The sequence below is a fragment of the Aotus nancymaae genome, unplaced genomic scaffold (genome assembly GCF_030222135.1).
Source record: "Aotus nancymaae isolate 86718 unplaced genomic scaffold, 86718_ANA_hifiasm-v0.15.2.pri h1tg000058l, whole genome shotgun sequence".
NCBI classification, from domain to species: Eukaryota; Metazoa; Chordata; class Mammalia; order Primates; family Aotidae; genus Aotus; species Aotus nancymaae.
In genome coordinates, this window is record NW_026988472.1 from 48,338,882 (window position 1) to 48,359,671 (window position 20,790).

The window sequence follows — 20,790 nt, forward strand, 5'->3', positions numbered from 1 at the left end:
TTCCTTGAATGTTGTTAAATAATCCGTACTGTTATTTGGAGAAGTATCCTTCACAGATGTTGTATTGCATGACAAGATCTAACAGTAAAATTCTACTGAAAATGAGAAGATATAATGCTCAAAACCTGGCTGTAGCTCCTTATGTCACTAGAAAATCTTTTACTGTCTCTAGGTCATGGTTCCTTTACTCATCGTAATAAATTGTAGTTAATTGCCTTCAACTGGCTTTAGTGAAGGAGAATTAAATTAGATCATATCTATGGAGCTCTTTCAATCTTAAGGAAAAGCTCTCACTAATGAAATGCATACGTTCAAATACAAAATTAATGACAATTTTTTATTTTTATTTTTCTTAAATGAGTTATGAACATAGATGTTAATGAATTGCTTATCAATAACTAGATATTTATTTAATTTTACAACGCATTCCATGTTTTTTCCAAAACTACTTTTGATGCTTCATTTTAAATCTTCAATTAGGTTCTTTCCCCAGCAGCCTATTTTTAGCAGAAATCAAAAGCTGCATTTTTTCCTTAATGGCTAAGTAGTTATCTGTTTTTAATTTATTGTAGTCACTTAGAAAACATTCATGAAAGTTATTAAACATATACTATTTTTACAGAGAAGGAAAGGAATGTTCACTTCTGTCCAGTCTGTTGGAAGAGACAAAGGATGTTAGAAACCAGTGTGCAACCTCTCCTAAGACTGTCCACATCATGTGACATTTTTACACATAATTTTTTGTGGCAAGATGACAGTTGCCATACAAGGCTCTGAAATCCCTGATGTAATTAAGATCGTATAATGAGCCACATTACATAGGGAAATGTTTCTAACCCATTGTGAATGAAAAAAAAAATGTACAAAATCAAAAAACTCAATTAGGTTTCATTGTGGACAAATTATTTTCCAAGCTCCATTGTTATTTTAAAACTTAAAACTGAGTCGGAGGAGGTGAATGTTGGAACACCCTCAAAGATGATTGAAAACAAGTTTGGAGAAAAGTGAAGTTTCAATCAGGATGGTTGTGTGGGTGTTTCATAAAGAGATGAATAAAACCTGGTCAAGAGTCCTAACACAGTGGGGTGTCAAGGCAGAGAAGTCTTGCTTAAGCAAACTCAATGCCATATGCAAGACGTTAGGTGGTGCTGGCGTAAGACCAACACCAGTAATACAATAATGGTGCACTCCAAGTCACCCCACTTACTCCAGCCCCCAAAAGAAAATTGTCAGTGTTGCTTTCCTGGCATTTTTAATCAACTTCTCAATTATTATCTTGGCAATAATAATAATAATTACATAAAGGTAAACCTAAATAGTAATAGTTGTTAGCATTCATGAAAGTAGATTGTCCCAGTGTAAAGCTAACCAATAAAATTTTACTACTTCATAAACATTTTGTTCTTTTAATTTTCAAGGAAAAAAAATATGAACCTCTTCAAAATAATCAGGAGAGTCAGAGTCCCTTTTTGTTTGGAAAAGGTTTCTGAAACATTAAATCTTTGTTGGGTTAAGACTTTGGGTTGTAGGCCAAGTTACAGTTTGCAGCAATTTCAGACATCTGCTTTATGATGTTGCTGAAAGCTTTCCCCCACCACATTAAACCCAGCTTTTGGGTTGTACAGTGATGTAAAGTTTATTGAAACATTTTTACACTTTCTTTCTTTTACCACAATAGTCATTTTATTGTAACATATGCAATTAAACAGGAACAGTGTAAAAGCAGTGAAATTGATAGGATTCTCATTTGAATCTACTGAATGCTGTAATTGTTCTCATTTGTGGCTGACTGCCGTTGACAAAGATCTAGGAATATGAGTAGATTATCCTACATAATAGAAAAGCTATTTTTTTTTGTTTTATTACTATTGTAATAATATTAAGTACCTAAAAAGAGTTATAGGTCTCTTGGGCCCCAGAGCTCAGAGGTCAAAATGACCCTTCTTTGATTGGATCAAAATCTAATATTTGGCTGTGGCATTATCCAGAAGTATGGAGTTTATTACAGCTATATTCAAGGAAAAGGTAAGGTGAAGGAAGAGCAGAAGGGATATATAGTTAGGAGATTCCCATGTTACTAAAGTATTTGTGGATGTTTTCCTGCATCTTATAGAAATGAGAATTGGTAGGAAAAGAGGGCTAAGATTTAGAGAAAATAAATTGGGGGAAGAGGGATGGATTGTGCCTCTTATTGCTCTGCTGAATATCCAAATATGAACACACACACATTCATACTCTTCTATGAGTCCTAAATTACATTCTTGCTTTAAGCTTGCTTTTTCGAATCTGGCAGTCCTCTGGTGAAAATGCCTGCAGGTAGAAAAAAAGAAGAGGCAGCAGAAAATTCACAAGACCAAATATATATATAACTTTATATATCTTTAGCTATCTTTATATATATACATACATACATATATATTTTTAATTCACTGATGTGTACTTGAAAATACTATGCACCCAAGATGGAAATCATATAAGGTAAATTTTCACAACTGACAAAATGCTTTTAAGTTTTTTCAACTGTGACAATACCATGAATAATTTTTAACTCAAAAGCTGGAGAAAGTATTCAGTAAGATTCAAAGACAGGCTTGGGGAGCCTGTGACTACCTTGAAATGCTATGCAAATATTTGTGGTTTGGTGTGTATATGCATTTGTGAATTTCTTTCTACAGAAAGGTTTTATTAGATTCTCAAAGAGGTGAGACCAAAAAAAGATTAAGGGACTGCTTCTTGAGAGTCTGGTAAAGTATAAGTTGCCTCAAGATCAAAGGAACTAACCCTTTGACTTGCAAATCAACTGAAAGGGAAGGAGTGGGGTGGTGGCTTTGGAGTCCTCTGTAAATGGAGGGGGCCCAGCTCTCTCCCAGGGACCAGTGAAGGAAATTCAGCAGAGTCAGGAAACTTCTTGACAGCCTGGTCACAAGGGTGTTGGAAAAAGGTTCTATTGGAGTGGAGATTGATGGGTGGAAAAAGGAGAGAGGGGAGTTGGACCTGATACCAAAGAGATGTTTTCAGCATCAACCAGCTGCAAAATAAAATGGGCTTCCTTTTCCTACATGTTCTTCCAAGCATCATAAATCCTCGGCCTGCTCCCCAACCCACATCCTGCAGGATGCAGCCAGAGCAGCAGCCCCACTCCACTCTGGAACCAGTCATCCTAGGGATGTAGCTGGTCAAAAATCCCTGTGGATGTTTTCCCGAGATCTACCCCAGAACCTGAGCTGCCCAGAGGTGTTGCTGCTCCAGAGTTCTCTTAGGAATAAGTCTCCTGCCTCAGTTAGTTACAGCCTCACTAATACGGGATCACAAACTATCCTGATGATCGTTTCTTAGCTTTCGTGTTGCGGATTGGTTGGGGTTGGCTGATCTCTGCTTGGTTCAATCCCGCATTGGCTGGGCGTTGGCTGCATGGTAAAGCTCTTCCCTGTCTCATCCTGTTGGGATGAACAGAGTATCCTGGGAGTACTTTTTCCAGAGCAGTGGCAGACACAAAGCGTCAACAGAAACCCTCAGGGCTTTGCCATGCCTACTCTTAGAACTAGCACATTGTCATTTTAGCCTCATCCTATTGACCAAAGCAAATCATTTGACCAAATTCAAAGCCGCGTGACAGGGCAATAAATTGCACCTCTTTAGCAGGAGCAACTGCAAGGTCATTTGGGCCTGGATATACAGGACAAGGAGAATTTTGGAGACAGAAATGCAATCTGCCACATCTATGTTAGTGAAGTCAGTTTTTCATACATGACTATCATGACAAAGCACTTCACTTACCAAGTCTATTCAAATAAATGGAAATTATTCAACCTAAAATTATGCAAACATTGCTCCCCTTGTGCCAAAGAACTGCACCATGTCTGATTGCTTTGCAGGTCTGTGTAACTCAGCTGATAGCTGGATGATAGTGCCCAACATCAAGCAGAACCACTACACAGTGCATGGTCTGCAGAGTGGCACCAAGTACATTTTCATGGTCAAGGCCATCAACCAGGCGGGCAGCCGCAGCAGTGAGCCTGGGAAGTTGAAGACAAACAGTAAGTGCTGTGAACTCAACAGAGCTGTCATGTCTCATCTGCTCTTCTTTCAGTGGAGTCTGTCCCCCTTTCTTTTCCTTTTCTCTGCCTTGGACATCATTGACAGTCCCCCAAAACAAATAAAAAGCCCATGTGGAATAGTGGAATTTGTATTCAGATACCTCTGGGTTCCAAACCTGATTGTATTCCTTCGCAGCCGTGAGGCCATTAATTTCTCTGCACTTGAGTCTTCTCGTGGTTTTAAATAAATAATCCTGGAGGCATTCTTGTGAGAAATAGAAGACCTGACACACAGTAGGGGCTCTGTGAATGGTGGATTGTGTTATTTTTCATAGCAGAATAGCCAACTAATAACTCTTCAGAAATTCTTTCTTTTATTCCAGAAAACAGTCCGGGTCTATGGTTCGCAGTCAGGGACACTTCTTCCTCCCTCTCCACCCCACCCCACTGAAGACGTTTAGTAATATCTGGAAGAGGTTTTTAATTGTTACAACTGGGGTGGATGCTACTGGCGTGTAGTGAGTAGAGGCCAGGGATGATGGGAAACATCCCCAATACACAGGACAGCACCCATCACAGAGAATGATCTGGCCTATATGTGTGTCTCCTGATACTGTCATCTCTCTCTCTCTGTCTCTGCCCACATGTGTTTTGTTTTATCCTCGCTTCTTTCTTTACATCCTTTTGATTCAGGAATATTATGTTATATAACATGGTGTTTGTTTGCATAAGACCTCCCAAGAGAAAGCAAATTGGAGTGTGTTGGTATGGCGCCATGTTGTGAGATTGCCAGGCAGTCAACAGGAACAACTAAGTGCTTTTCAAGGGGAACCTTCATTTAAACCATATTCTTGTTTCTCAGTACAAGTATTGTGTCCTAGAGGAATGTGTTGTCTCCTAGAGGAAGAGCAAAGGGATGTAAAGAGAGCACTGAATTAAGAAGGAGAACACTGTGGCTCTCCCACTTGGTACCCTCTCCCACTTTGGGCAAGAAACTTGTGATCAGTTTCTTCATATTTTTTAATTAGACTTTTGTCTTAGAATAACTGTAGATTTATAGGAAATCCATAGATAATACAGAGAGTTCTGTATACCCTTAACTCAGTTTGCCCAAATGTTAACATCTTATGTAACCTTGGTACACTTGTCATAATTAAGAAATTAACATCGATGCCTTACTCATAACTAAACTCCAGACTTTATTCAGATTTTACCAGCCTTCCACTGATGTTCTTTTCCTATTCCAGGACCCAATCCAGGATCCCACAGTGCATTTAGTGTTCCTTCGCTTTTAAAATGAGAATATTTTAGTTTCATTTATGAGTTGTCAAAAAGACCATCTCAAAATAATTCTAAGTACATAAGAACATATAACATGATGGTATGTTTCTTTACGATCATACGACAAATGGCACAATACCTATTCACACTCAGATCGGCAGTTTTTGATTTGTATTTGAACATGTAAATATTTGTTCCTTCAAAAAATATGTTTGAGCACGTAGTGTGTTTGGGATGCTATGCAAGATGCCAAGGATACTTTGAATATCTTCAACTCCCTAAGGTGTGCTTCTCTCAAAAAGCTCATAGACTATTGGGGAATAAAGCACATTAGTCCTAATTACCATTCAATGTGTGAAGTCTCTGATTGGAGTAACCATGAGAGGTTCTAAGTTTACAAAGCCAGGGTGCCCTAGCACAACCTTGAGAGGCTTTCCAAGGTAGGTTAGGACCAGGGGATGTGAGGAGGAGACAGTGTTCCATGCAGAAGGAAAAGCATGTGCAAAAGCCCAGAGACAAGGAGAACATATTTATGGAACAGAAAATTGATCAGTGTGGTTAAAGTGTCTTAGGTTGGGAGGATAGGTAAGCCAGGAAGCTGGAGACAAGAACAGATTGTGAAGCCCTCCTGGGCCACACCAGGGAGTTTATATACCAATGATTGGTGAGGGAGAGATTGGAGAGTTTAAATAAAACAGGCAGGATGAAAATTCCCATGAAATAGAGCTCTCTTGCACTATGATGTGGTGAGTGGATTACAAGGAAGGGAGACTGGCAGCTGGGCACGGTATCAGAAGATCATTGAAAGAGTTGCCCATATAAGGAAACAATGACCTGAATAGAGTCGTGTCCCATACAAATATTATAATGAATTGAATTATTTAGTAAAGTAAGCTATTACTCTCATTCTTGAACTGATTTGTCCTCACTGCAGCAAAAGCCTTGAATTGGGGCAGAGTGGGTAGTGGTTTCTTTGGGAAACACATCTGAGGCCTGGGCAGAATTTGCTCACCAAGATTCATGATCCTGCTCCACACATGCATGGGTGAGGGTGTGAGCCAAGGCATGCAGCATGTTTGAGGCAGTATCTCACCATTACAAGGCCAGTTTTCCCGATGGCTCTGACATTCTGATATTTCTCATCGGAAGAAGGCTGAGCAGAACTTGGCCTTCATTGTAAATGATGGGTGCCATTAGGGAATTTCTTCCTGCTCTGCCCATTAGTATCTAATCATTTTTATCCATATTCTACCTTCCACCTTTAAAAATTGAAATGTTTTAAGCAAAGCTGTCTTTATACTCGTCTTGTCTTAGTTCATAGTTTATCTCTAATAGTGGCTGGCATGATCATTCCTAAGGACTTTTTTTACAAGTAAAAATTTAAGCTACACATGTAATTCAATAGATCTTACTGCCTCTGAGAATGTTCAATCCCTGCTCAGCACTTGAGGATTTTCTCTGCTCCCCCTTTAAAGCTTTCCTTTTCTTTTTTATTGTTATTTTTTTGAGACAATGTCTTACTCTGTTGCCTAGGCTAGAGCATAGTGGCACGATCTCGGCTCATTGCAACCTCTGCCTCCCAGGTTCAAGCAATATTTGTGCCTCAGCCTTCTGCATAGCTGGAATTACAGGTGCCCACCAGCACGCCTGGCTAATTTTTGTGTTTTTAGTAGAGATGGGGTTTTACTATGTTGGCCAGGCTGATCTGGAACTCCTGACCTCAGGTGATCCACCAGCCTTGGCCTCTCAAAGTGCTAGGATTACAGGTGTGAGCCACCAGCCCAGTCTAAGCTTTTCTTTGATATGTACAGAAATAGATTTTTAAAACAAGGGCCAGCAAACTATAGCTCAAGGGCCAAATCTGGCTGCCTGATTTTGTAAATAAAGTTTTATTAGCATATAGCCATGCCCATTCATTTGCCTATTGTCAGTGGTTGCCTCCTCGCTACAGCAGAAGAGTTGAATAGTCACAAAAGAGACTACATGGCCTGCATAGCCAAAAATATTTACTGTCATGCCCTTTGCAGAAAAATTATGCTGGTCCCTGACCTAAAAGAAAGATTTTAGATGTGCTGGTGTTGTGTTTGTATCCAAGAGGCAACTGAAAATCCTTTGGCCTACCCACATGTGACAACATACTGCCCCATGCTCACTGGGTCAGTTTCTCACCCAGCATCATGTATTGCCATAATCAAATTTACCAAACCTTTTCCTGTGAATGTCTGAGAGCTGTATACTGGACAGAAGGAACCTGCCAACTGCAACAGTGGCTGTGGAGTTTGGACACCATGGCATTTGCATCAGGTTGTAACTCATTTCCTGCCTTGTGCCCAATGCAGTGTTGAATGACAGGCAGTACTCCAAACCAAAGAAGTGACAGCTATGACAAAATGTCTAGGTGTGACTCTGCCAAGATGTTTTAATAGTGAAATCTTTAAGATACAAATGTGAGTAATGAAATAGAGAAAGCCTTATTATATATAAATAATTTCATGAGTAGAAAACCCAGGCATTACTATCACATTTTTTCCTAATTTTGTGGCCTGAAAATTGTATTGTCATCCTAAATTCCTAAGAGTAATGCTTTAATATTTAATAATCTCAGAATAATGTAAGCCTCTAGAATATTCTATATGTGAAGACCTAAGATCTTGATTTGTTTGGTTTCTGGTCTGAAGTCTGTTGAGCGTGAATGCACTTTATGCTGGATAGAACATTGCAGTGGTTGAAAATGGAGTCTTCATTCATTCCTCCTTTTTAGGATGCTACTATCCAGCCAGTATGTACCTGTGCTGCTTGTGTATACCTGGAATCTATGAAGCTAGCTCACACTATGTGTTCTGGTTAAGCCTTGTCCATGCTGTTGTTGAATAGTTGGCATACCACCGCTGGATCCCCTATCTTAGAACTGGTAGACTGAAAGCTTATAAAGGCAGGAACGTGTTCTTATTCACTCTTACTGTGTACTATACTTTACACAGAGTTGCTCCTCCCTATTGTCTTTTGAATATTATTATAACTGTGCAAGCAAATGTCTTTGAAAGTTGTTTATAATGTTTAAATTAATATTAAAATATAAGATACCACTTTGTGATATGAGGCATGACTCAGGGAGGGCTGGCTTGTTCCTGTCTTTTAAATCTGATTATGAAAATATGCTATTGGTTATGATAAAATAAACAATCCTCTTCCTCTTCCATTTTCTGTTTTGTGAACTTGTTTTCAGGCCAACCATTTAAACTGGATCCCAAATCTGCTCATCGAAAACTGAAGGTGTCCCATGATAACTTAACAGTAGAACGTGATGAGTCATCATCCAAGAAGAGTCACACACCTGAACGCTTCACCAGCCAAGGGAGCTATGGAGTAGCTGGAAATGTGTTTATTGATAGTGGCCGTCATTATTGGGAAGTGGTCATAAGTGGAAGCACATGGTAGGCAACTTATATCTATCGTCGTGCAGTTATAAGAAGGCACATCTCATTCTGTACTTAGTCAACCGATACTAAAATACATCTTGAAGAATAAAATGCAGAAAAGTTGTATTAGTCAGCTATTGCTGGGATAATGCTGCATAACCAGCACCTCCAAACTCAGCAGATTCAAACAACAACTATATATTACTAACACCCACATCTGTGGGTTCTCTGTTCAAGATTATAGAGCTCTAGTCATTGGAAAAGCTGTACCATTCTAATACTGCTCTTTTCTGACATGAAGCATGGGTCAGTAAACCACAGTCCATGAGCCAAACCTGGCCTGCTACCTGATTTTGTAAATAAAGTTGTATGGGAATACAGCCAGGTCCATTTTTTTTACATATAGTCCATGGCTGCCTTTTAGCCACAACAGCAGAATTGAGTAGTTAAGAGAGAATCATATGGTCCACAAAGCCAAAAATATTTACTTTCTGGTCCTTTCAAGAAAAAAAGTTTGCCATTTCCTACTTTAAAATATCACTCTTCATCATTATACAAAACTAATTTCTGTTGCCTTGTATGTTTTATGATTCTAGACTGAACCAATTAGTACAAACAGCTAAGGGCTGAATGGTGCAGTTGAAGCAGTAATCATAGGCTGGGAACAATTTCAAGAGGTCTGTTAGATCCAGCCCAGTGACTTTAGCCCACTGAGTTCTCTCAGAATAAGGGCAAAGGTCAGTACACAATTACATTGGAATTAGTTAACCTCACAAAGTTAACCTTGCCTAATCCACAACCACAAACTGCACCCCTTACTTTGACTGTCTGTCTCACAAATGCCTGCTTGCTATTGATCAAAAAGGGAGCTATTTTATTTTCATTTAACAACCCCTCATATGGTAAGTATGTGCCAGGCACTGGTCTAAGCATTTTACAGATGTCAACTCATTTATTCAGCCTTACGGCCCTGCAAAGGTAGATGCTAATATTATCCACTTTACTGATGAGGTGACTGAGGTATATGCTGAAGATCACAAGGTTACAAAACTCACAGGTGGCAGAGTCAGCAAGTCTGCAGTCAAGGGTCAGGCTCTTAACCAGCAGTCCACAAACATGATCTGTAAAGGGCCAGAAATCCAATATTCCTGGTTTTGCACACCAAATGATTTTTGTCACTAATATTTGACTCTGCTGTTGTAGTGGGAAAGCAGCCACAGACAACACCTACACAAATGGGCATGGCTACATTCCAATAAAACTTCATTTATAAAAACAGGCAGAGGGCCAGAGTTGGCCCCTGGGTAGTAGTTTGCTGTTCCCTGCTCTTAACCACCATGCCATGCTGCTATTCACAAAAGGGTGGCATATTTCTGAAATGCTATAATTACTCTCTAGGGTATACAATAGTATGCTTAATGGATGATAGCTTAATCTTTGCTTTGAAAATAAAATCAACATTCAAAACTGCATAGCCTGAAGATGGTAAGTATAACAGTGTTTCTTTCAATATAAGCATGATAAAACACTTCTTATTTATATATAAAAAAAAAACTTTCATTTCAAACCTATGCAAATAATGTGACCATGTCTGAGTCCCTATATTGTCAGTAGATATTAGCCAAAAATCTAAGAAGTGAATTATAAGCTTCCTATCTCTCCCAATAATGTTACATACTATATTGGCTGAGTGAGTAGATTTTCCTCTGTTGTTATCCTCATAATTCTCTTTGCCAAGAACATTTTCCTGTTCCAACATCCTGCCAGAGGATGGAGGACAAATCCTTCATCCCACTAGGCTCTGGGCTATATTGGCATTTGCAATTTTTAGCTGTGATGGGGCAAAATTAAAGTAAAAAGGAAAACACAATGAAGGCAGGTGCAAAAAAGCAAATGTTTCTAGTTAATATGCTGTATTAATCTGGGATAGAATCCAGGGTCTAAATGATTATTACTCTATTAATAATTATTTATAATAAATGAAACCTGATCATAATGATCTCATTGCCATTGATGAATAGTTTGGGAAATTCCATCAGACCACTTCAGTTATATAAACACAGATCAGCATTACCTTGAAAACACCCTCCAGATGTCAAAACTAACTCATGAGGGGGAAAAGAAATTCTAAAATTAATTGCTACACAATTAATCTTTACAATCCTGATTGTGTCAATTTGAGAAAAAATCTTAATGTAGAAAGTCACTTTACATTTCCTGGGGGTATGAGCAAGGAAGGGGTGCCCCCTCATGATTAAATGCCTGTGACATCTTGATTTGCAACAGCTAATGACATATATTTTCTTGTGAAATATAGTCCTGACTTTAAATTAATGTGTACATTATGATCTGTGCAATGGGGCATGTTAACATTGCTCTGAGAGACATAATTTTTATACTTTGAATTCTCTGTGTCTCACTGCGTAACTTAATGGAACATTACATTCTGCCTGCACCTTTCAAGCTTAATGGAAATATGTACCTAGTTTCACAGATTAATGACAATATAATGGTATTTTCCTTTGCTTAATGGACTATACACTTAGTTATTTTCTTACTCTCTAATGCTAATGTGCACTTGGTGTTTTATGAAATGGTGTTAACTAAACGAGTAATAACGGGTTCATGCAAAGATTACTAGACCAGAAGGGAAGGGGGCAGCATGCAATTCTGGATTTTGCTCCCAATTTTAACCTTCTCTGTTTCTATTTGCTACACGTAGTCAGCCATACTTACCACAGCTATTTCATAGGGTTTAGGTAAGGTTCAAATGAGAAGTAAACATCAAAGTAATACAAAATAAAAATGCTGTGTCACAACAAGAAGGAAGCAATACAGATGTGGTGATTTTGTGATGCAAATGCAGGTTCCAAATCGTCTGAAAAATGGAAATGGTGTCTACTGGGCCATATAGAACATCTTTGGAGTGGAGGGGAGATATAATTGCAAAATGAGAACCTTTCCAAAGTGTATATATTAGTCCATTTTCACACTGCTGATAAAGACATAACCAAGACTGGGCAATTTATAAGAGAGTTTTATAATGGACTTACAGGTCAATGTAGCTGGGGAAACCTCACAATCATGGTAGAAGGCAAAGAGAAACAAGTCACATCTTACATGGATGGCAGCTGGCAAAAAGAGAGCTTGTGCAGGGAAACTCCCACTTTTAAAAACCATCAGATCTCATGAGATTTATTCACTTTCACAAGAACAGCATGGGAAGGACCTGCCCCCATGATTCAGTTACCTCCCACTGGGTCCCTCCCACAACATGTGGAAATTCAAGATGAGATTTGGGTGGGGACATAGCCAAACCATATCATTCTGCCCCGACCCCTCCCAAATCTCATGTCCTCACACTTCAAAATAAATTGTGCCTTCCCAACAGTCACCCAGAGTCTTAACTCAGTATTAACTCAAAAGTCCACAGTCAAAAATCTCATCTGAGAAAAGGCTTCTACCTATGAGCCTATAAAATCAAAAGCAAGTTAGTTACTTCCTAGATACAATGGGGGTACAGGCAGAGGGTAAATACAGCCATTCCAAATGGAAGAAATTGGCCAAAACAAAGGGGCTACAGGCCCCATGCAAGTCCAAAATCCAATGGGGCAGTCAGATTTTAAACCTCCAAAATGATTTCCTTTGACTCCATGTCTAACATCCAGGTCACACTGATGCAAGGGGGGGTTCCCATGGTCTGAGGTAGCTCCACCCCTGTGGCTTTGCAGTGTACAGCCTCCCTCCCAACTGTTTTCATGGGCCAACATTGAGTGTCTGTGGCTTTTCCAGGCGCATGGCAAGCTGTCGATGGATCTACCATTCTGGGGTCTGGAGGACAGTGGCCCTTTTCTCACAGCTCCACTATGCAGTGCCCCAGTAGAAACTCTGCGTGGGGGCTCTGACCCCACATTTTCCTTCTGCACCGCCCTAGCAGAGGTTCTCCATGAGAGCCCCACCCCTGCAGCAAACTTCTGCCTGGGCATCTGGGCATTTCCCTATATCCTCTGAAATCTAGGCAGAGGTTCCCAAACCTCAATTCTTGATTTCTGTGCACCTGCAGGCTCAACACCATGTGGAAGCTGCCATAGCCTGAGATCTATGTTGGCCCTGTTCAGCCAGGACTGGAGCAGCTGGGATGCAGGGCACTAAGTCCCTAGGCTGCACACAGCATGGGCACCCTGCGCCTGGCCCACAAAAGCACTTTTTCCTCCTAGGCCTCCAGGCCTGTGATGGGAGGGGCTGCTGTGAAGACCTCTGACATGCCCTAGAGACATTTTCCCCATTTTCTTGGGGATTAACATTCAGATCCTTTTACTTATGCAATTTTCTGCAGCCAGCTTGAATTTCTCCTCAGAAAATAGGATTTTATTTTCTATCGCATTGTCAGGCTGCAAATTTTCTGAACTTTTATGCTCTGCTTCCCTTATAAAACTGAATGCCTTTAACAGCATCCATGTCACAGCTTAAATGCTTTGCTGCTTAGAAATTTCTTCCACCAGATATCCTAAATCATTTCTCTCAAGTTCAGAGTTCCACAAATATCTAGGACAGGTGCAAAATGCCACCAGTCTCTTTGCTAAAACATAACAAGAGTCACCTTTGCTTCAGTTCCCACAAAGTTCCTCATCTCCATCTGAGACCACCTCAGCCTGGACTTTATTGTTCATATCACTATCAGCATTTTTGTCAAAGCCATTCAACAAGTCTCTAGGAAGTTCCAAACCTTCCCCCATTTTCCTGTCTTCTTCTGAGCCTTCCAAACTGTTCCCACCTGTGCCTGTTACCCAGTTCCAAAGTTGCTTCCACATTTTTGGCTATCTTTTCAGCAGTACCCCACTCCTTGTACCAATTTTCTGTATTAGTCCATTTTCATGCTGCTGATAAAGACATAACTCAGACTGGGCAATTTATATAAGAGGTTTATAATGGACTTACAGTTCCATGTGGCTTGAGGAAGCCCTGCAATCATGGCATAAGGCAAGGAAAAACAAGTCACGTCTTACATGGATGGCAGCCGGCAAAAAGAGAGCTTGTGCAGGAAAATTCCCCCTTTTTAAAACCATCATCTCTCGTGAGACTTATTCACTATCACGAGAACAGCATGGGAAGCATCTGCCCCATGATTCAGTTTCCTCCCACTGGATCCCTCCCACAACATGTGGGAATTCAATATGAAAATTGGGTGGGGATACAGCCAAACCATATCAGTGTATCAGATAAAAAGAAGACATTTGAAATCCTTGAGGCATTCCACAGATGAAGAGGGCCAGAAGCTTATAGGACCCTGGAAAGGCTGGGGCATGAAGTCAGGGAGTCTGCTGCTCTAGTTGATGAAGTTGTGATGAGCTGTAGCTGCTGCAAAGTTGCCCACAGCATAAGGCAGGTGTACTCAGGAGCTCATCTAGAAGCTTCCATAAACTGCACGTCTACTGTCTGCCATCAGGAAAAAGTGTTTCCCCTCCTCTAAGCATTTCTGGATCTTGTGCAAAGGCATCACAATAGCAGAGCCTGACCCAGACTCCTGTAGCAAAGGGGATTCTGGGAAATGCAACTTGGATTCTCCTCATAAGCAGGAGAGGATGGATGGGAGGGAAGAGAGGATGCAGCATTTATGACAGACAGGCCTGCACACTGGGCTTGGCGGACTGTCAATTCCATCCTCCTTCTGGATTTAATGATGGCATGTTCTATTAATTTTCTTTTTAAACACGCCTCTCTTAAAGTGATTGTATTTTAAGTCCAGTGTGATATTTTTAAAGAATGACATTTTATTAAAGACCCATGCAGGTTTTCTGTCTGCATTGGGTAAGGTACCATATGTTAATATCCAATTAGACTGGTTTCTGCTATAACATATTAAAAGTTCAACTGTGAGTCATTTACTCTTTATTAAGAATGATGGGTTTTGTTTACCTTAATAACTGAAATACTATGAATATTACAGAGACATGCCTCAGACGGGTAAGAAGAGATTAAGAAGCTTAGAACATTATAGAAAGAATTCTTAAGAATTTTTTTTAAGCAGTGAGAAAGCATTTAGAATAACCAGAAGATCTGTCTGCTCAAACACATTCAGAATTTTTTTTCAGTGTAGTAGGAAATATAATCAGAAAGGCTCTTGGCAGTGATGAACTGCACAATTTCTGATTAGGGACAGCATTGTAGAACCTAGTTCATTTTTGTGGGTTTTGAGTCATCCTAAGTTCAAATTCTGATGCTGGTACTTATTGTTAATATGTGTCATCAAGCAATAATAATAAAATAGCAGTTACTGAATATTACATGCCAGGTCCTGTGCCTAGGACTTAACATGTATTCTCTCCCTTACTCCTTAAAATAACACTGCAAGATGGAGACTATCATTGTCCCTGTGGTATACATGAGAAAACTAGGACTGACTAATGACAAAGGACTTATCCCAACAAATGGAAATCATCCTCTGTGCTTGCCCTTGGCAAAGTGCATTCAGAATCAGAAAGTGACAGGCATGGTGTCAGGTGAAAAATATAAGAAGGTCAAAAGGTCTAGGGTTGTGCTGTCCAATATGGTAGTGATGAACCACATGCAGCTATTTAAATCATTTAACTCAATGAAAATTAAATAAATTTAAAGTTCAGTTCCTCAGTCTCGCCAGCCGCAGCTCAAGTACCCAGTAGCCACATGTGGCTTGTGGTTACCATATTGAACAGAGCAGAACATTTCAATCATTGCAGAAAGTTCTTTTGGTCAGCACTGGTCTAGCAAATTCATTGTGTAGGTTTTTATGAGTGAAAAAAAGCAGCAAAACACAAAGTTCAAATTCTCCATAGTGTCTGAGCTGAAATCAGAAATGTGGGTAAATACGATGCTTCTTTCTACCCACTATGTGTTTGGGAAGGAAGGAGATGAGGAACACAGATGTTGGGGTTCTTGCCAAGCTTTCACTTAAAGAAAATGAAGAGGGACAACAAATGATCATCTTTTCATAACCCCCGAGGACCATAGAACAGATTTAACGTGCATGTGCAACATGGCTCATTGTTTTTGTTGTTGCTGTTTTGTTTCTGCAGGTATGCCATTGGCCTTGCTTACAAATCAGCCCCAAAGCACGAATGGATTGGGAAGAACTCTGCTTCCTGGGCACTCTGCCGCTGCAACAATAACTGGGTGGTGAGACACAATAGCAAGGAAATCCCCATTGAGCCTGCCCCCCACCTCCGGCGTGTGGGCATCCTGCTGGACTATGATAATGGCTCTATCGCCTTCTATGATGCTTTGAACTCCATCCACCTCTACACCTTCGACGTCGCATTTGCGCAGCCCGTGTGTCCCACCTTCACCGTGTGGAACAAGTGTCTGACAATTATCACTGGGCTTCCTATCCCAGACCATTTGGACTGCACAGAGCAGCTGCCGTGAGCGTCTGGCCACATGGAGCTGCTTTCTGGGGAACAATAAGGTTCAGGCCACTATTTAGGGGACTGAGAAAGCACAGGCTTCATGAGTGTGATGAAATCTCACCAAAAGTGTCCAGAAATCAACTAAGATAGGGCTCAAAACAGGAGATTCCTCTCCTTTTACTGTGTCTTGTATTAAGTATGGGCTTTAATAATTTCTTTAATTTTTGTATTTAGAGGAAAATCTATAGATTATTTATAAGAGAAACATAATCGGGATTACAACTTTTAGGAATTATTTGGTTTTGCACATTAAAAGGCCCATAAGTTTACCAGCTATTTACAACTTTTATTTCATCACAATCTATGGGCTTGCAAAAAAAAGAAAAAAAAAATTTTTGTAATTTTGTATGTTTATTCACCTTCACACCTAATATCTCATAATGATCCCATGTAGGTCTTGTCACCTAGACAGTACATATCAGGATGTGTTTGAACCTAGTAGGGGAGTAAACAGGCTTTCTTGCTGTGGTTTAATTTGAAGTGTTTTAATTGTGATGTCAAAAACTTGTATTGGATCGACTAAAATGGAGAACAAGAGAGAGAATGAAAAGAATTGATTTTGGACCTCAGACTTTGCTGTGGCTAAATCTTTACCCTCTGATGGCTGATGGGATGATGTTGGAAAGAAAGTTTCTGAATCCTCTGGCCACATTTTGCCCTGCTTCTCTCAGGGTTAAGAGTTCTGGAAGAACATTTAAGAATGAGATTTCAATTGAAAATAGTCATTTTGAATCCTATTGATTATTCAAAAATTCAGGCTGATTTGTCTTTTATTAGAGGTAGGATTCTGTTTTATGATATAAAATCTACTTCGTCCTTCCTTTTAATAGTTCCTTTAGACCTGTGAAATTTCTTCACTACATTTAATAGTTGTCCTGTTTCCCCCTCCCCATATCAATTTTCCTTTTGTCTCTGGGGCTGAGTAAATAAACATGTTCTGTCACAAATAGCAGCACCACTTTGGATTGAGTTTGCTCTCCAGGACATCAGCACATGGCCCTGATCACCACTACCACATCCAAATGTAAGTCACTGAAAAACACTTAATATTTATGAGTTGCTAATAACAAGGGACATTGCATAAAGTACTATTTACTAGATACATGCCTCGAAAGTTATTATAAACAGACCTTTATTAAACACATCTTGAAAGATGTAGAAGTCCCTCTGTAGTCTAGTCTAGTTTACAATAGAGTTGTGAGACCAAAAAAAAAAAAAAAAAAAAAATCAAACTCGTTATTCAGGAACTTGCTTATAAAATGTCAGCTGGGATTCTTTGCATGCCAATCTGATGCGTTGGAATGGTCCATGAATTAAGGCTTTCTTGAGTAGTTCTTGGACCAGAACTCTGGCATCGGTTCTACTTTGCTGAAGGGTGTGACCTCTATAAATGGTTTCAATTGCTAAAATATTTACCTAGTATACTGGGTCAGCCATTTTGATGGAACAGACTAGTGGATTTAGACATTGTTTTAGTGATCTTGTTTTTAACCAAATCAACCAACTGCCTCCTGAAATAAGTCAACGAACCAATTGTTTCAGCATCACGTAGCCAAAGCTCATGTGATTGCAAATCTGGACTTCAAGGGAGGCCAAGCCAGCTTCCTGGGTCCTTCCTTCCTCTTCCCTAGCAGACACTCTCCTTTTTCTTAACAGATAGATTCTATATATTTACTATATTATTTATACCCAGATGAATATTTTGATAGATACCTAAGACAATTTCACATCTAAAAGATGGACACCTCAATGGAAAAAAATTAATCTTTCTCTGGAAACCTGATGGGTTTTTCTTTTTATTACAATATAAAAGCAATGTGTGTTTGCCTTCTCTGAATAAACTGAAAGGGTTGTCTCAGTAATTTTTACATACATTTTGAGTACCTAGATAATGGATATTTTAATGCACTTTGTACAGTAACAGGTTCTAAATAAAAGGGTCGAAAACTCAGCTTCTGAGTTTTTAAAATCATGGTCTCCAGGTACCAATAAATGCTACAGTTTGCCTTATGATGTTAACATAAAATGCTTACTAGAAGGACAATATTTCCTTGAAAATAATGTTTTTCAATATTAAGAAGTTACTACTCCAATTTTCACAGTAAGCCATTTAGGGTATGTTTTGGCTATTTTTATAAGGACATGAGAGATTATGTCATAATTTTGTTGTGGAAGTCTCACTCTTGGCTAACTTAAAAGCATTGTGGATAGTAGCAGTTACTATTTCCAGGTTGTCATATTTACAGGAAAATATGTATATGGTGAAAGGCCACCGTGTTTAATTACTATAATGATGTAGAAAAGATTCCCATGTGAATTTTTTTGAACGTCTAAAAAATGTATGCTGTAAAAATTTGCTGTAGTGTAATTTTGCATTGTCTTTAAATGGATTGAGATCACAGTATTTTATTCTTTGAGGCCCTCACCACAGGAAACACTGCGATACAGTGGCAAAAGAGATGGCAGTGCCAATTAAATTAATACAATAAAATCAATGCAGCACCAACCAAGACTGCCAGGTCTGGTATCATGGGTATGCCCAGAGCCCAGGAGTTCAGAAGGGCCCTAAGCTTGATGTAATGCTCTGCTGTAGCTGTCCTGAAATTCTTAATAATTTTTGAACAAGGGGCCTGCATTTTCACTTTACACTGGGCCTTGCAAGTTGTGTAGCGAGTGCTCATAACAGAACTCAGAAACGTGGTACCTCTCTTCCTGGTGGATACAAATAAAGAAATCTGGATCCAAAGTTGAAAGTTGCTGGTGATATCATTCAAGTAGGACTCTAAATAGTGGATTAAGATGAGGGTGGGCCTGGGTGAAGATTCTTTCCAACTTTAAAAGAAAGTGACTTCAAAAACTGACTGCAAATATTGACTATGATTTCTGCTGGAGAAGAAGAAACAGCCTGAATACAGACAGGCTTTTTTATTACGGTACTGATATATTGACCTTAAACTTGCTGAGGAACTGAACTAACGTCCTCCAGTGACCGTGGAATTCCATGTCAGCTCCAGGAACATGCAGATACCTGCAAAGAGACACACATATATGCTAACATACATGTGCATTTGGTGTTGGGAAGTTGACCATCTGGTCTACCTTAATAAAATGACAAAAAGCACACAAAAACAATGATGGGGGCCAGAGGATGTTTTTGAAAACAGTGCTTCTCAACCAGGGCTCGATTTTTGCCCCCCAGGAGACATTTGGCAATGCCTGGAGTCACTTTTGGTTGTCACAGCCGGGAAAAGGAAGCTACCAGCATCTAGTGCATAGAGGTCATGGACACTGTTAAACATCCTACAGTGCAAGCACAGCCCCCACCACAAAGAGTTACCTTGCTCAAATATCAACAGTGCTGCAGTGTAGAAACTTGACCGTTGGGTTTTTTCTTAATGCAAAACTCTCATAAATACCTTTCACTTTTCCTGTCATCGATTATATGCTTGATACACCTAAAAAGAAAAGTGGGGGGCACCAATTCACCTTTACTGCAGTGACTCCTTCACCTTTAAAAATATTTATAAAATAGTTACAAAAATATGTTAACTGAAAAGCAGTCCAAGCCTGTGTAAATGGGAATCACTGATAAGTATCATCATCTGTGTGAGCTTGGCTTGGACATGAAAAATTGATTCTCTTTATGTCACTCCTTGCACCTGGACAAATTCAATCCCTGGTACTTAAGTCAGCCCTCAGCCCTGACTATTGTCTTGATTGCTGTTGCTTTCTGGCTCGAAATAAAATCATTTTTGTGGCACCAAGACCCTCTGTCTCTGCCTGTCTCTCTTACCTTTTCATCATTTTGTGTTTTTGCAGTTATGATGTTGACAAATATTTATTCAACATCTACTGTTTTTTTCATACTACTTTATGACATATAAGTCATTTTCTTTTGCTGTTTCTCATCCACCATTTGCCTTTCCCTATTCAAAATACAGTTCTTTTACAACACTCAAAATATTCTTCAGGGAATTTTTAAAACACAATAAAAGAAAGCCTATATAGAAGTGGAAACCCAGAACAAGATTTGCTTGATTTCAAGTCTTACAGATGCGGTGAGAAAGAGAAGAGCAATGATGATTTAAACAAAGGACTGGGAGTTTTTACAGTGTGATCTAGGACAATCCTAGCAGTTGGTCCATACATATATCCCCAGCCCCATCCCATGGACCTAACTTTCTGTCACTAGAGATGCAAGCCCTTGGTCTTCATCAGTGCTATGCAAAGCGTGGTCCAGGGATCTGCAGCATCTACATCACCTGTGAGCTTGTTGGAAATGTCAGTTTTCCTGCATCACCCCAGACCTGTTGATCAGAATGCCTTGGGGCATTCTCTATTCCCTTACACACTGAGGACCCAGCCATGTTCCTTCTTGTCTGGGCCTCCATAAGCTCTGAAAGGTCCTTTCAACAGTGACTTACATCAATTCTGTGAAGTCACAGAACTCCTGGAAAAGCAGTTATAGAGTACTTAAGACAGGGCCACTCAAGGGGTATTAGAAGATTGGTTCATTCAACAGACCAGGGTGGATATGCCATCATTCTAATGATTAGCTTTACCTCCTTCTTAATTTTGACTCAAATCAGCCTTTCTCACAAGTGACAGGTG

General features: G+C 39.6%; 1 protein-coding gene across 5 annotated transcripts in view; it reads left to right on the top strand.

The window, feature by feature from the left end:
• MID1 (midline 1) overlaps nucleotides 1-19,945 on the top strand; it is a 362,650-nt gene extending 342,705 nt beyond the window's left edge. For all 5 annotated transcript variants that reach the window (XM_064364527.1, XM_064364525.1, XM_064364529.1 and 2 more), the window contains exons 8-10: nucleotides 3,876-4,037; nucleotides 8,545-8,752; nucleotides 15,790-19,945. In XM_064364527.1, coding sequence (XP_064220597.1) covers nucleotides 3,876-4,037; nucleotides 8,545-8,752; nucleotides 15,790-16,138 — 719 coding nt within the window. In that variant the 3' untranslated portion in view covers nucleotides 16,139-19,945. The remainder of the gene's footprint in view (nucleotides 1-3,875; nucleotides 4,038-8,544; nucleotides 8,753-15,789) is intronic.
• The last annotated feature ends 845 nt before the right edge of the window (nucleotides 19,946-20,790 follow it).